The 13,969-nt window shown below is 32.2% G+C and overlaps 1 protein-coding gene across 2 annotated transcripts in view; it reads left to right on the top strand.

Annotated features, from left to right (window-relative positions):
* The window catches only part of LOC118184163 (death-associated protein kinase dapk-1-like), a 174,985-nt gene that overhangs the window by 152,227 nt on the left and 8,789 nt on the right, over positions 1–13,969 (top strand). For both annotated transcript variants that reach the window (XM_085812776.1, XM_085812775.1), the window contains 4 exons: positions 6,059–6,247; positions 6,699–6,881; positions 8,629–8,835; positions 11,610–11,782. In XM_085812776.1, the coding sequence (XP_085668902.1) occupies positions 6,059–6,247; positions 6,699–6,881; positions 8,629–8,835; positions 11,610–11,782 (752 nt within the window). The remainder of the gene's footprint in view (positions 1–6,058; positions 6,248–6,698; positions 6,882–8,628; positions 8,836–11,609; positions 11,783–13,969) is intronic.

Here is a 13,969-nt window from a genome sequence, read left to right as displayed (position 1 = left end):
TGTTTACTTAAATTTTTATTAAAAAATTAATAGACTATTTTCAAAAACTTCCGAGATATTTATTGCCACATATGTTTTAATTTTAAATAATTATATCATATAAAAAGTATTTTAAAGGATTTAAATGTAAGTAATATTTTAATTCTTTTAAACGTTGGTATGATGTTTTTAATTCGATATTCAATTTAAGTAATATTTTAATCCAGTTAAACGTTGGCGCAATGTTTTTATAGCGGTGTTTTTATTCTATTTCTTTGCTTTATGAAAGTAATAACTTAACCTTGCTTTAGTATTTTATACTCATAGTAAATGTATTTATTTACATTTGTCTGTCTTCAAAAACGACATTTTCAACAAAAATTAATCCATTATTTTTAACGATATTTATTTTTTTAAAGTTTCGAATACTTTACTCTGCGTAAAATACGTAAAAACAGCGTTTTTCAAGATGGTTGACGATTGTAAAAACCGCGCCAAAAATTGTACCAACGTAAATCGCCAAAAATCCGTGCAACCGTCTACCAAAGTAGCACTATATACAGTGTCTCACAAAAGTGATGGGACACTTGTGCTTTACATTATAATAAATAACACTGTAATAAAATATATTAAAAAAAGATGTAAAAATTTTTTGTGGGTGTGTTTCATACTTAAATTTAGTAACAATTATTACTAACATACATTTTCTCAAAATATTAAAATATTAATTTAATAAAAAATACAATTGTTTAGAACGAAGCAAAAATGGCTCACATAAGTGATGAGACACCATTAGATACTACTACTTACTACAATAAAAATATTTTGGGGTTTTTTTATTTTTACTCAAAAGCAATTGGCAATAATTTATAAAATCGTCTGCAGTATTTCTCTCCAGTTTGTTTTGGAATTTTTGTGTTTTTTAGCTCTGTGCAGCCATGAATGCTATACAAAAAGAAACTTTACCTGAAATTCGAAAATTAGTTATTAATTTGCATATTGAACTTGGAAAATCTATTAGAGAAACTGCTGAAACATTTAACTTGAGTCATTCAACAGTTTTCAATATCATTAAACGATATAAAAAGAATCATATGATTCAGGATAAAAGAAAACCTGGCCGACCTTCAAAGCTATCCAATGGAATAAAGCGAATTATCGTTCGAAATATTAAAAAAAAATCCAAGAATGAGTGCTCCTAAAGTTGCTGCTGATTTACAAGCATTATATGGAGTAATTGCTAATCCTGAGACTATTAGAAGAGTAATTCGATCTGCTGGATATCACGGTAGAGCTGCCAGGAAAAAATTCTTCGTAAGTGAAAAGAATAGAAAACTCAGACTGGCTTTCACAAACTCCAACATAAATAAGAATTCTGATTACTGGAATGAAGTTATATTTGCTGATGAGAGTAAATTTAATATATTTGGTTCTGATGGTAGAATCTTGGTGTGGAGAAAACCCAGGGAAGAATTTCGCAAACAGAACTTGGTGTCAACAGTACAACAGTAAAACGTGGTGGAGGAGGAGTTGGTATGGGGGTGTACGTCGTCCGCTGGAGTTGGTAATCTTGTTTTTATTGATAGTATAATGGATCAGTACAAGTATATTGACATTTTAAATCAAAATTTGAAATCTTCAGCACGAAAATTTTACCTTCATAACGATTTTAAATTCTACCAGGACAATGACCCCAAGCACACTGCTTTGAATATTGGACTCAGACTGCTGTATAGCTGACCTGTAATAAAAACACCACCACAATCTCCAGACTTAAATCCCATAGAGAATATTTGGCAAGAATTGGAATCAAGAATTCGCAAACACACCATTTCTTCAAAACAATTAAAATCGGTGCTTCAAGAAGAATGGGGTAAAATCACTCCAGAAATCACAAAAAAATTAGTGGAATCCATCCCAAGAAGATTAAATCATGTTTTAAAAGGAAAAGGAAATCCAACAAAATATTAAAACCTTTTAAAAAGTAAAATTTTTGGATAAATATTTGATGGAAAAGTAAGTGTCCCATTTTTTGCTCCGTTCTAAACAATTGCATTTTTATTAAATTAATATTTTAATATTTTGAGAAAATGTATGTTATGTAATAATTGTTACTAAATTTAAGTAAGAAACGCACCCACAAAAAATTTTTACTGTTTTTTAAATTTATTTTACTACAGTTTCCTTTTGTAAAGCACAAGTGTCCCATCACTTTTTTGAGACACTGTATTTACTTCCAGTTATGAAAATGAAACAGATATTCTGACATTTCCTATTGCTGTACTATCATTTTTCATGTCGTTTATGGGTCATTTCAAAGAGTAATTTTAATATTCTTTATTAATGCTACCGTAATATCGCTAAAGAGTCTATTTCTAAAAACCAAATCTGCAATTCAGTTTGTGTTTTCTTTAAAGTTTTTCCAAGATTTATAGAGTGAGGAATTCTGAATGGAGAGCCTTGAGTAAAAGTTCTAAGTTTGTTAAATATATCCCACTAATAAAAATCTGATTCTAATAGAATTTTAAAATTTAGGTTATTTATGTATAATGAATATAAAATAGGATTTTTGAACTTCACCATTCTAGATCCCCTTGGATCACATCAAATCTTTCAGTCTGTTTTCAGTACTTCCGCATTTTGGCAAAAATGCATTTAATAAAATTTGCGACTTATTTATAAAAATGGATTTCTTTAAAAAAACGGAACATTTTTCTCAATCAAATTGCTCCTCGTAAAAGGAACAGAACATGCATAGTCCTGAGTGTTTGTTATGCTACAGTATCTTAATTATTCACAAAATATATAAATAAATAAATAAAATTATAAACTGTTTTAGAACTTTTTTTGACTGATCTTTACAATATGGTAACTGGTAGTTTGGCGACATTTTGGAGGCGATAAAGGTTACTACCTGGGACTTTGGTAATAATGTGAGCAGTACTCAGTTCCGATTACGCATTATTTTGTGTGAGGGAAATGAGAGATCATGTAATATTAATGGACGAATTACGGTTCTTTAATCGGAAAAGGGGGGAAATCGGGAAAAAATCTGGAAATTTTGTATTTGCCTTTATTCTGTGTTGTGTGAAACAGTGTTCGTTAATTTTTGGATCCCATGGCCCTAACTAAAGTGAATTCGAAATGGGTATTTAGTGGGATTGAAAGGGGTAATAAGTGTTTCTTTAAGGTTGTGCGAGATAGAAGTAAAGATGTTTTATTAAGTTATTTATTTTACCTGGTACCTTGGTGTGAACTATAAGTATGATTTTAAAGATCCTGAAACAGAAATAAGAACAGTTTATCGGACACGTAATCAAGATTCTGAAGAAGAATAGGTAAGTTAGTATTTTTAATTATTTGAGGATATTATTTTTATGCATTGTTCTAAATGTAAGTAAATGTGGAAGTAAAGTAATTTGCGTAAACGTGCATGGAAATAATTTAAATATTTGACACTAAGTATTTGTAACCATTTGTAATGAAGTAAAGGTATGAATTCGTTGGTGACGTGTATAATGTAATAGATGATTTAGAGGTAAAAGTGTTTGGATATTTTATTTATTTTATACGGGGAAATGTTCATATTTGGAAAGGGTATGTACTTTTTCGCGATCAGGTAATTTCATATATGTTCTTTTTACCGGGTTTAAAGATTCAGAAAATTGTCATGTATTTTCGTGAAATTTTTCTAATTTATGAGAAAAAAGCAGTGTACATGGATATAGTGAAGAGTGTGCGCAATGCCATTTTTGTGTAATTCTGGGATGTTTATTTAAGTAAAAATAAGTCGGCGTGTACATGGTTTATGTGTATGTGTTATTTTGAAAAACGCGTAAGGAGTATGGTATTGTGCACTTTTTTCCAATTTTGCAGTGAATATTTGTCATGATTAAGCAGTTTTGTTAGATAAAATTTCTAGCATAAGTGTAATTCGGCTAGTATATTGTTGGAAGAAGTGTTCAGTAGATAAAAAGAAAAGAAACATGTCTTTACTTCGTGAAAACAAAATGGCGGCGGGGAAAAAAAATAGAGGGTTGCTGTAGGAGAGTTGGTCGGCAAATTTTCGCCAAAAAAACGCCAAGTTACCATAATGTAAAGATCAACCCTTTTTTTCCCCCAAATTTGATATTATATATCGCCCTGGAAATAAAAATAAAAACTGCAGACTCTTTAGCAAGAATAAATGCAGCTATAAAACCACAAATAGATCTAAAGGCACTACATGATGAACTTTGTTATCCCGGAATAACTCGAATGTATCACTGGATAAGATCTAAAAATTTGCCTTTTTCACTAGACGAAATTAGAAGAACTGTTAATTCATGTGTATGCTGCAGTGAAGTAAAACCTCGCTTCTATAGATCTGAAGGACACTTAATTAAAGCAACTGCACCTTTTGAAAGACTAAATCTACACTTCAAAGGTCCTTTGTCTACGGCTTCCCTAAACCGTTTCCTTCTTACTAATTGTGGACGAGTTTTCAAGATTCCCTTTTGCAATACCTTGCCCTGATATGTCATCTGCTACTGTTATTACTTACCTGCAAAAATATTTTCTCAATTTTTGGGATGCCAGACTACATACATTCTGATAGAGGATCTTCATTTATGTCTCGTAAATTAAAATGCTTCTTAACTTCACTTAGTATAGCAACAAGTCGCACAACTGCGTATAATTCTCAAGGAAATGGCCAAGTAGGGAGGTATAATGGAATCATATGGAAAACCATCCAGCTGGCATTAAAATCAAAGAACATGGCTATCGAACGTTGGGAGGGTGTTCTGCACCCTGTTTTGCATTCGATCCGATCACTCTTATGTACAACAACAAATACAACACTATATGAGCGTATATTCATCCATGCTAGAAGATCATGTAATGGACGTTCTTTACCTACGTGGTTAACACAACCTAGAACAGTATTAATGAACAACCATACATAAGCTAATAAATATGAGCCTATTGTGCAGGAAGTGGAGCTCATTGAGGCTAACCCAGATTTTAAGCTTGCATTAAACTTCCAGATGGTAGTGAAGCCAATGTTTCAATACGATATTTAGCACCCAGAGGAGATACTCCTATACATGCCCATGATATCGGGTTGAAAACCAACAATTTTCAAATTCTTTTGCTCAACAGAATGAAGATTTGACCACTGAAGCTCCTGAACCAGTATCGAAAACTGTAAGCAAATCACCAGAAGAGGATCCCCAAGACAGTGATTTACCGCGGTCTAGCAGACATGAGGTTTGTGAAAAGACTTCAAATGATAATTTACATGAGAGTGGATCATTGCGTCCAAAAAGGCAGAGACATCAGCCTTCTTATCTGGCAGACTATATAACTTATTAATAATATTAGGGAGGGGTGAATGTGGTATAATATTTAATATTAATGGCAGCACTAACATTATATTGCATGGAGTGGCAACAGTCATTCTTAGTTTAAATATTGTTTTTACAATGTAACATTTGATATTCTGTTTTATGTGCAGTTTTAGTTGATTAAAGCTTCATTTCAGCTTCTTAAGGAAAGTGGTTTATTATATTTACAACAGTAGATCAAAATCTTGAACATTAAACTCTCTCTCACTCAAATCATTACACTTCTAAAAATGTCTAAAATGGTAATGAATGATAAAATTCCTTACATTCTCCAACATCTAAAAAATGACTCCCGAGGGAGGAGACTTTGTCGCTAAATCCAGACGATAATAAATTAATTATTGTCCATCATATTTTGATTGGGCGCCACTTTCGAGGGAGTCTGTTAGAATCTTTAGAAGGCAAGAAACCGGAAATATCAATTTTTGCCCTCGCCAGTGGTTGAATTCCATATCTTCTAACTGCTAGCTGGTCGTGCTCCCATTTACTTCACGGAAGCACGAGGAAGGCGAAAATTGATTACAGCTTCTGTATGACTCAACAGTCCCATCTTAGGAAAAGTGATAAAATCTCAAATCATTTTATTAACGCTTAAGATAATATTATTCTTTTCCCCCCTCTTTAATGTTTTCGTATTTTTTTTTTCTTTTTCTGTGATATTTCTCAATCAATATATTATTTTGTCCGTTCAGGAACTTCCAAAACAGACTGGTTTCTTGGAAGCGATGCTAGTCCATCTCCAGAAATGGCGTCAAAGCTCAACTCATTTTCCTGTTATGTCTCATCAACAGTTTTGTGACTTGGTTCACTCTCAAGTCAACCCTTTGGCCAACATCGAACATATCAAAGTTATGATTGATCAACTGCAGCTCATGGGAGAAGTAAGTATTTTCAATTTTCTCATTTCATGATTGATGAAAATTAATTTCAAAAACTTATTTCCTAAGTGATGAGTCATAATACTAACTTTAAACGTATAGAAAATTGCACATTTAGTAAAGGAAGAACTGTGTAAATTTGAAACATCTTAAACTTTAGCACAAAATTTTCTTTTTAATAACATTGCTTTAGTCTGTATTATTAACTTTAAATATGAGGTAGACTTTGCTTTGTCTATCTCTAAATATATTATATATTTTGTTTAAGTAATAAATTATTGTGCTTTATGGCCTGTATACCTTTGTCATTTTTTAATTTCATTGAAGGTTTCCTTTTTGGATTGTTAATGTAACATTTGCCTTATATAACAAATAATATATATATAATAAATATATATAACATATGGCAATATAATGTATAAATGGTTTCATGACATTCTGTTTCAATTTCCAGTTATTGTTTTTAAGACTGGAGACTCAAGACATGATTGTATTGAACCCTCGTTGGTTGTGTGTAGATATTATCGGTCACATGTTATCTCAAGAGCATCTTGAGACAGCTAAAATAACAGGAACATACACTGTGGATGATATTCAACTTTTGTTTCCTGATACAGATGCCTTAGACCTCTTACAGGTATGTACTTCAGTTGCTATTTGTAAGCTAACAATCTTTGATTTGTTTATTTTCTTCAAAGCATCACACGAAGAGAGATTTTACTGAGTGATGAAATATTTACGAAAACAAATAATTGAAAAGAAGTGTTGCAAACGTTTTAACTACCTTGCCTGTTTTTAACGGCTCTAAACTTCAAGCTATAACTACTTCACCTGTTTAACAGCCGAAAAAAAAATTTCATATATATCTGAAGAACTTAACATAATTTCTAAATTAAATGACAAACTGGGTTGTGACGTGTCAACTTTGGGGGATTCTTTCACTAAGCATAGAGATTATCATTAGATTTCATGTTAATAAACTGAGCTGATAACTAACTTAACTAAAACAGTGAAAAGGAAAATTAAAAACTTTCTGTTATCAAATCAAAATCTACTACATTCGTTATTTTTCTCATTATAAATATTTAATTAATGTGTGCTCTCTAACTTTCAACCTATTAAAATATTAAAATTTCATTTGTTTTTCTTCTTATAAGTATTTAACTGTTATATATTGTTGCAATTGTACTCAATAGTTAGTTATATAGTTAATAGGGATACGTAGTTTCCGCATTCAAAAAATAGAAATTTCGCAAAGAGTCAAAAATGAAAATTTCACATTTATTCTCAATAAATAAATAACTAAATAAATAAGAAATGATAGCCACTGTTTCTATAATCAACTGAACTGCTGTCCTAGTTATGAAATATTTTATTCTTCTCTCATTATAACAAGTGATCAGTCTGTTCTTTGAATGCTTCTTTATCAGAATATGTGTAAGATTGTACATACTTACGTCTTAAAGTATCTCCAGAAAAAATGTCATCTGAACAGCTTCTAAACATGTATTTTATCATAGCCTTAATGAACCCTTCTTTTTTCATTGTGACATGATTTTACACTTGAAAACTACAAAACATCACTTAGAAACCACTTGAAAATGAATCTATGGTCACAAATTCTTCAGCTTTTAAGCAAGGTTTCATGCAAAAACTCCGTAAATCAGTTCTGACTTGAAATTATTAATGATGACAATATATACCTTTTTCTTCTTCTTCTTTTTTTTTCCCCCAGCACGAATTTCTTTATCCTTTTACTTGCATATAAAGTTCTCAAAACGTAAACGAGGGGGAAAATAGCGCTATTTCACTATTGGCGAAAAAAAGATTCAATAGCAAAACTTTGGAAAATTAATACAGGTTAATTTATTAGATATGAAACCATAGCCTTTAAATGCTAAAATTTTATTTCTATATTAAAATTTAAACAATGATTTTTTTTAGCTGTAGAACAAAAAGTAAGATTTTGATTGGCTTTGGTATATTTGCTCTTATTCAGGAAAATCTTTGATAAAATACTCGTGAATTTCCTAAATTGCAGTAAATGATGAAGTAAAAAGGAAAGAAATAAAATCTGTAGTTTCTGCTTTTGTGTTTGTAATGAAAAAAAATTGTGCCTTTATAATCACACTTTAAATTTTACTGCACAAAATTAAATTAACTGCTTAAATAAAAATAAGTATTAATTTAAAAATGAGTATTAATCTTTAATTAACAAAGTCACAGTGCAACATAAATCATTTCAAAAGCTATTAGGCACGTTTTATCCTTAATTTCTCTCTTTATTAACCGTAACCTAAGCGCAAGAAACGAAACAAACAAGCAACGTACTCAAAACAAACAAGTACTGCAGCTTCCGAAATTTAGTTATGTTCTTTGTTCAGGTGCTGGAGTCTCTGCAATTGTGTACGCAGTGTGATAGCAACGGAGACATCGAATATGAATTTCCTTGTTTCAATATGTTGGATTCTCAAGACTATCTTTGGGATAAAAGTGATGTACGATATACGAATGCCGTTTATGGAGGTGTTAGAATACAATGCTGGCCAGCTGACAAGCATCTGCTTAGATGCGTAATTCCAAGACTACAGGTAATTGCTTAACAATATATTTTGATATTTTTAATCCTGATTTAATTAACTTCACAGATATTTCACTTGCTTCCATAAGCACTTTTGTTCTCATTAAACTTGGTTATGTAATTCTTTCTGTAACATTACATCAAGCTACTGTATAAAAAGCCGCCCAACAGGGACAGTAGTTAGCGACATTGACTGCCGTATGGAAGCACTCCAAATATGTGGCAAGCTAAAAGGCCTTTTAGGAGGTCTGTGGTAGTTCAAGAGGAGTGGGAAATCTTCAGATCCGTCCCCTCGAGCTGTTCTCCATTAAAATTAGGTGCGGAACTGAAGAAAGTCGTACTGTCGCTTATACCGTGCTCAAGACTCTTGCCAAACGAACGTCGCAATCTTGCGCACCTTGCAACTATGAATTTATTTCGCGGGCTTCTTCTGATGTTACTGTTAGACAAGTGAGATACGTCACAACACAACACAGTCACTGTATACAAATTAGGTTGCATTTTGTATCAATTTATGTAATTGGTTAGCAACATAAAAAAGTATATTTCTACATCACTCATTATTTCGCGTACTAATTGAGAATGAAGAAGTTCGAAATAACCATTTTGATAGAACGAACTCCAAATACCGCTTGTTAAGAAAATGGCAATGCAGAGTCACCATCTATTCCCAAACAGATCAAAGTTAATCAGTTAATACTAGCAGTATGCCTGAATGAGTTACTTTCTGTGGTCTTAAAGAAACTAGAAATAATTATTAAGTACGGAATCCATTTCCTAAAAGTTCGTCCGGAAGGCCCAGAGCATTCTAGAAAGGTGCAGAGCTGATGACTGCTTTCTGTCGATTAATAAAGACATAACATTAACATGACCATTCTTTCGATTTGCAAAAAGCATGGAAGAGCGGATTATCTGTTCCAATGCTGTTGTCATCCTCTTTTTGTGGCAGCTATGACAAACACTATTTAGCTTCTCCGTTTAGAAAGCCTTTAGGATAGAAGTTCATAATCTAAGCAGCCAGTTAAGTAGTCTGTAGACATGAAACTGTGACAGAGAAAGTATGTGAAGTAGACTAACAACTAGTGGAAATCGATATTTTTCCATATATCCAATATTTTCAGGAGGATAGCAGATTAGCTAACAATTAGAACAAATGGAATAAGCTCTATTAAATTTGAAATTTCAATGCTTAAGAGTGTAAAAGTTATATATTCTAGACTCCTATATATGTTCTTATTCCAAGATTAGACCACGTTTACATATCATTTTTGCATGGCTCATTTCTTGAGCCATACAAAAATTATATATAGCTCAAGCGATAGAACCCGTTATTTCCCCTTTATAAGTACGATGCTGTACCCAGCTGAGCTAATGAGCCGCCAACAGAGGCAGGAGTACAGTGAACTTTCTTGATGCTGTAAGTATTCCTATGCATACGTTGTGGGAAGATGATTTTGTCAGATGCAATAGTAAGTCGAAATAATTTTCGAGTTTTGAGAACTATACATAAAGAAATCTGAAAGGACATGTAGCGTTAATCACTGAAAAAAAGATGTCAAGTCGTATTGATTACTCTATACATAAATGACTATACTAGATCACACATTGATCATGCAAGTCACCATTAATCACAACAGGTAGCTCTGGCACTTGTAAGTATTACTAACCTCTTAAATGATCTCTTAACGTCAGATGTCACGGTCACGCCAAAAACATGTCCTGCTAGCGAACAGTACTACTACCTATAATTCACTAACAAGCGTGTTTCGACGTTAATTCTCTTGCATCTCACACGCACTGCCCGCCGTCGCTCACCCACTTTATGGGCCCAAAATATCTTTAGAAACTTTGACTCACCACAGAAGGCAATTTTGTTTATCATAGGTCTATTATTCGATAACTGTAATTCTTGCAAACTTACTGCATCGTTGGAGATGGACTTTCGTTAACAGCGCGGCGTTAGTTCGTAATAAAGAACTTCACTGTGATTTCTAGCATCTTTCTGAAGGTTCATTTAAAAAATTAACTGTTGGAGTTTCGTGCATGAATTGTCCTTCACCTGCCAACCAAAGGCAATGTCCTTTTTTGGTGTTAGAAGCCTCTAGAGTGTAAAAGATAAATATTAAATTACACTACCAGATACAAAAACACAGCGAGGCTATTTTAAAATAAAATATGATTCTTAGAGCTACTAACTATTCTTAGCACATCTTGACTAAAGAAACTCGGAAGCAGCCCATACAATTATCTTTCGATTGCGTTATTGATTGTGATGTATCTAATTCATTCGGCCTCTGAAATAGCTTTACAGTCGAATGCTTGTTTTCTGTAGCATGAAGAAGTGGGAATCATTATTAATCTCAAAAATTGTCGCATTATTTTGATGGGGTCTTTTCCGTACGGAGTGTATAAAGTTTGAATAGTTAGTAAAATAGGAAATCTGGAGCCCTCAGTCTCTTATATGAGCAACATGACTGATGTTTATATGAGCAAACATGACTTGCCATTTCAGAAACTGGAGTGCAACTTGCATTCTTACTGATGCATAGCTCTAGTATTCTGCTGCTGTTGCAGTAAAATATTATAGCATTACTGATGTAAATAAAAAAAACTTAATTGGATAACCTTCTCTGCGTCAATAGTGTTTTTCCCCCCTCGTGTTAAATACGCTACAAACCAAACAATTTCTCCATGAAATTCTCATATATTCATTAAAATTTAATATGAATATTTAATTAAAGCATGAACGTTTTTTGAACTAAAAGTACGTTTATGAATTTTCAGGTTCAGCTCAGGAGATATTCTCAAAACCACGTGGCAACAGATTGCTCCCTGCAGCAGTGGAGGCAAGGTAGTAATTTCACGTATAGTAGCATTCAAGGGCAAATAACTCTAGGAGAATTTGGTGAATCTATTGATGTTAAAATCAGAGCGCCTTCTTTTTTACGAGTTGAAAGGTAAATATCTCACAGTTATTATTTTTCTTTATTTCTGGTGCTTCCAAATACAATTCTGAAGATTTCAGCATTGAAATCAATATCTGTTATCTTGTTTTCGTGGTAAACGTTCGAAAGAACTTCAGAAGTGCATATAGTAATTACGTAAACTAGAAAATAGAATTTGATGCGGTAAAATACGTTTGTTAAAAAGACAGTGTTTTCGGAACGCTTGAATACTCATTCCACTTATGATGATACTTTTACATGACTTCATCAATTTATATAAGTGAAAATTTTAAATTCAAATTATTTTCAGACTTAGATTTTAAATAAAATGTAAATTTTGTTTTATAAAAATTAGATTTGTAAAATTAATGTTATGAAAAAATATTGCTTCTCACTATTTTCAAAGACTGAACGGCCTAGCATTGGCAGCTTTAAAGGTTGTTGAACATTGGTTTCAAACACCGGGGAACAGCTGGCTGCATGAGCATTTCTGTGATTTGCCCATATGCAATGTTAAATATGGGATTACTCCCTTTACAACTTCCTCCACGAAGACATTCCTTCTTCAGGCAGATTATCCTAATTTATTTCCCCGTAATTCAATAAAATCCAGTCAAACATTGAAATATTAAACAATTCATTATTTATTTTAAAATTCTAATAATGAAACCTAATATCTTAACTGTCTATGGAAGCTAGTAGAAAGGTTACTATTATATTTTTGTGTATATCATCTTTAGACTAAATTTAAAAGACAAGATTTTAGAATTTTTACAATAGGTGTTAAATCAGCTGCTGGTGTTTATTGGGTTTGCAAATCAAAATGCGTCTTAGAAGGAACTATAAATCAATCCAAAAACCAGTTATACATTACTAAAACTACTGTACACTATATCATGAAGAAATTTCGAAATTTTAGTTAGGAAGATTAATAATAAATTTAAAAGACTAAAATTCAAAAAGGGACAGAAATATATTGCTTTATGAAAACTTTACAGCTGTAATCGAATTCCATTGTCTAAATATCTGAAGCATTTTCAGGACCTTTAATAAGCGAACTTGTCTTGAAGAACAACGAAAGAATGTGTAAATGCAGTAGTTTATATATCCAAAAAATGCGTCCCAGCAGAGTTTCTTGAACTTTTATGATGAAACGATAATACACTAATTCAGCGTGGTCCAATCCGATGCCCGCAGACCACATACCGCCCTCTTATTCATTTTGTTGGCCCTTACCCTCCTTACTGTAAAAAAAAAAAAAAAAAAAAAAAAAAAAAAAAAAAAAATGTTAGTTAAACATTTGGAAAAGCAAAAGACCCTCCTTACTGCTTTAAATAATAAATATTAAATATAAATAGTTATATTAAATATAACAATTAAATAACAAAAATTATACGGCTCAGTGAAACAGTGAAAACCTTTGTAAATATTGTAAATTTAGTAAGGGGAGACAAAGCCCAGAGACAGAGAGTATTTATTGCATTTGTGGACAATTCGAATGCTGAGTATGCTGACATTTCATTGTACTGTCAAGTGCACTGTTTAAGTGCTTGAAATTGTCTGCAACAGTTTTTTGGGTTGAGGAATGAAATTCTCGCTTTCCTCAAAAAAGAAAACATTGGGCATGAGTATCAAGAAAAATTGGAAGAAATCCAGTTTTTAAATAATCTTGCTTTTCTGACAGATTTAACATCTCATCTAAATGCTTTAAACTTCAAACTACAAGGCAGGAAACGAGATATGTCCCAGCTTTATGGACATATTGAAGGCTTTCGCCAAAAAAATTAATGTAATGCAAATTTCATTGAAGGCAAATAATACGGCACACTTGCCATTTTGCCAGACGCTGAAAGAAGAAAATGACACAAATTTTAGTATGTTTCATGAAATAATTACTGATATTAAGAAAGAGTTCCAAGATTTTGACTCCCCTCCCAAACTTTCATTGTTCTCCTATACTCTATAGAGATTGAAGTAAGTGAGGTGCCTTGCGACCTTCAAATGAAAATTTGTAATATTCGGGCTGATCCATTCTACCAGACTAAAAAGTGTTATGTCACTAAACATTTCTGGAAGCTGATTTCTAAAGGACGTTTTCTCAAACTGCATAAATTCTCTTTGCAAATTTGTCTGGAAGTACATATGTGTGTGAAAGTACTTTTGCTACTCTCAAACAAATTAAATCAAAAACGAGAAATC

This window comes from Stegodyphus dumicola, chromosome 3, assembly GCF_044657685.1.
Source record: "Stegodyphus dumicola isolate Sdum_Otavi_A_Nest chromosome 3, ASM4465768v1".
Lineage (NCBI taxonomy): Eukaryota > Metazoa > Arthropoda > Arachnida > Araneae > Eresidae > Stegodyphus > Stegodyphus dumicola.
The sequence above is the reverse complement of the archived record's forward strand: the minus strand, read 5'-3'. Positions and strand labels throughout refer to the sequence as shown.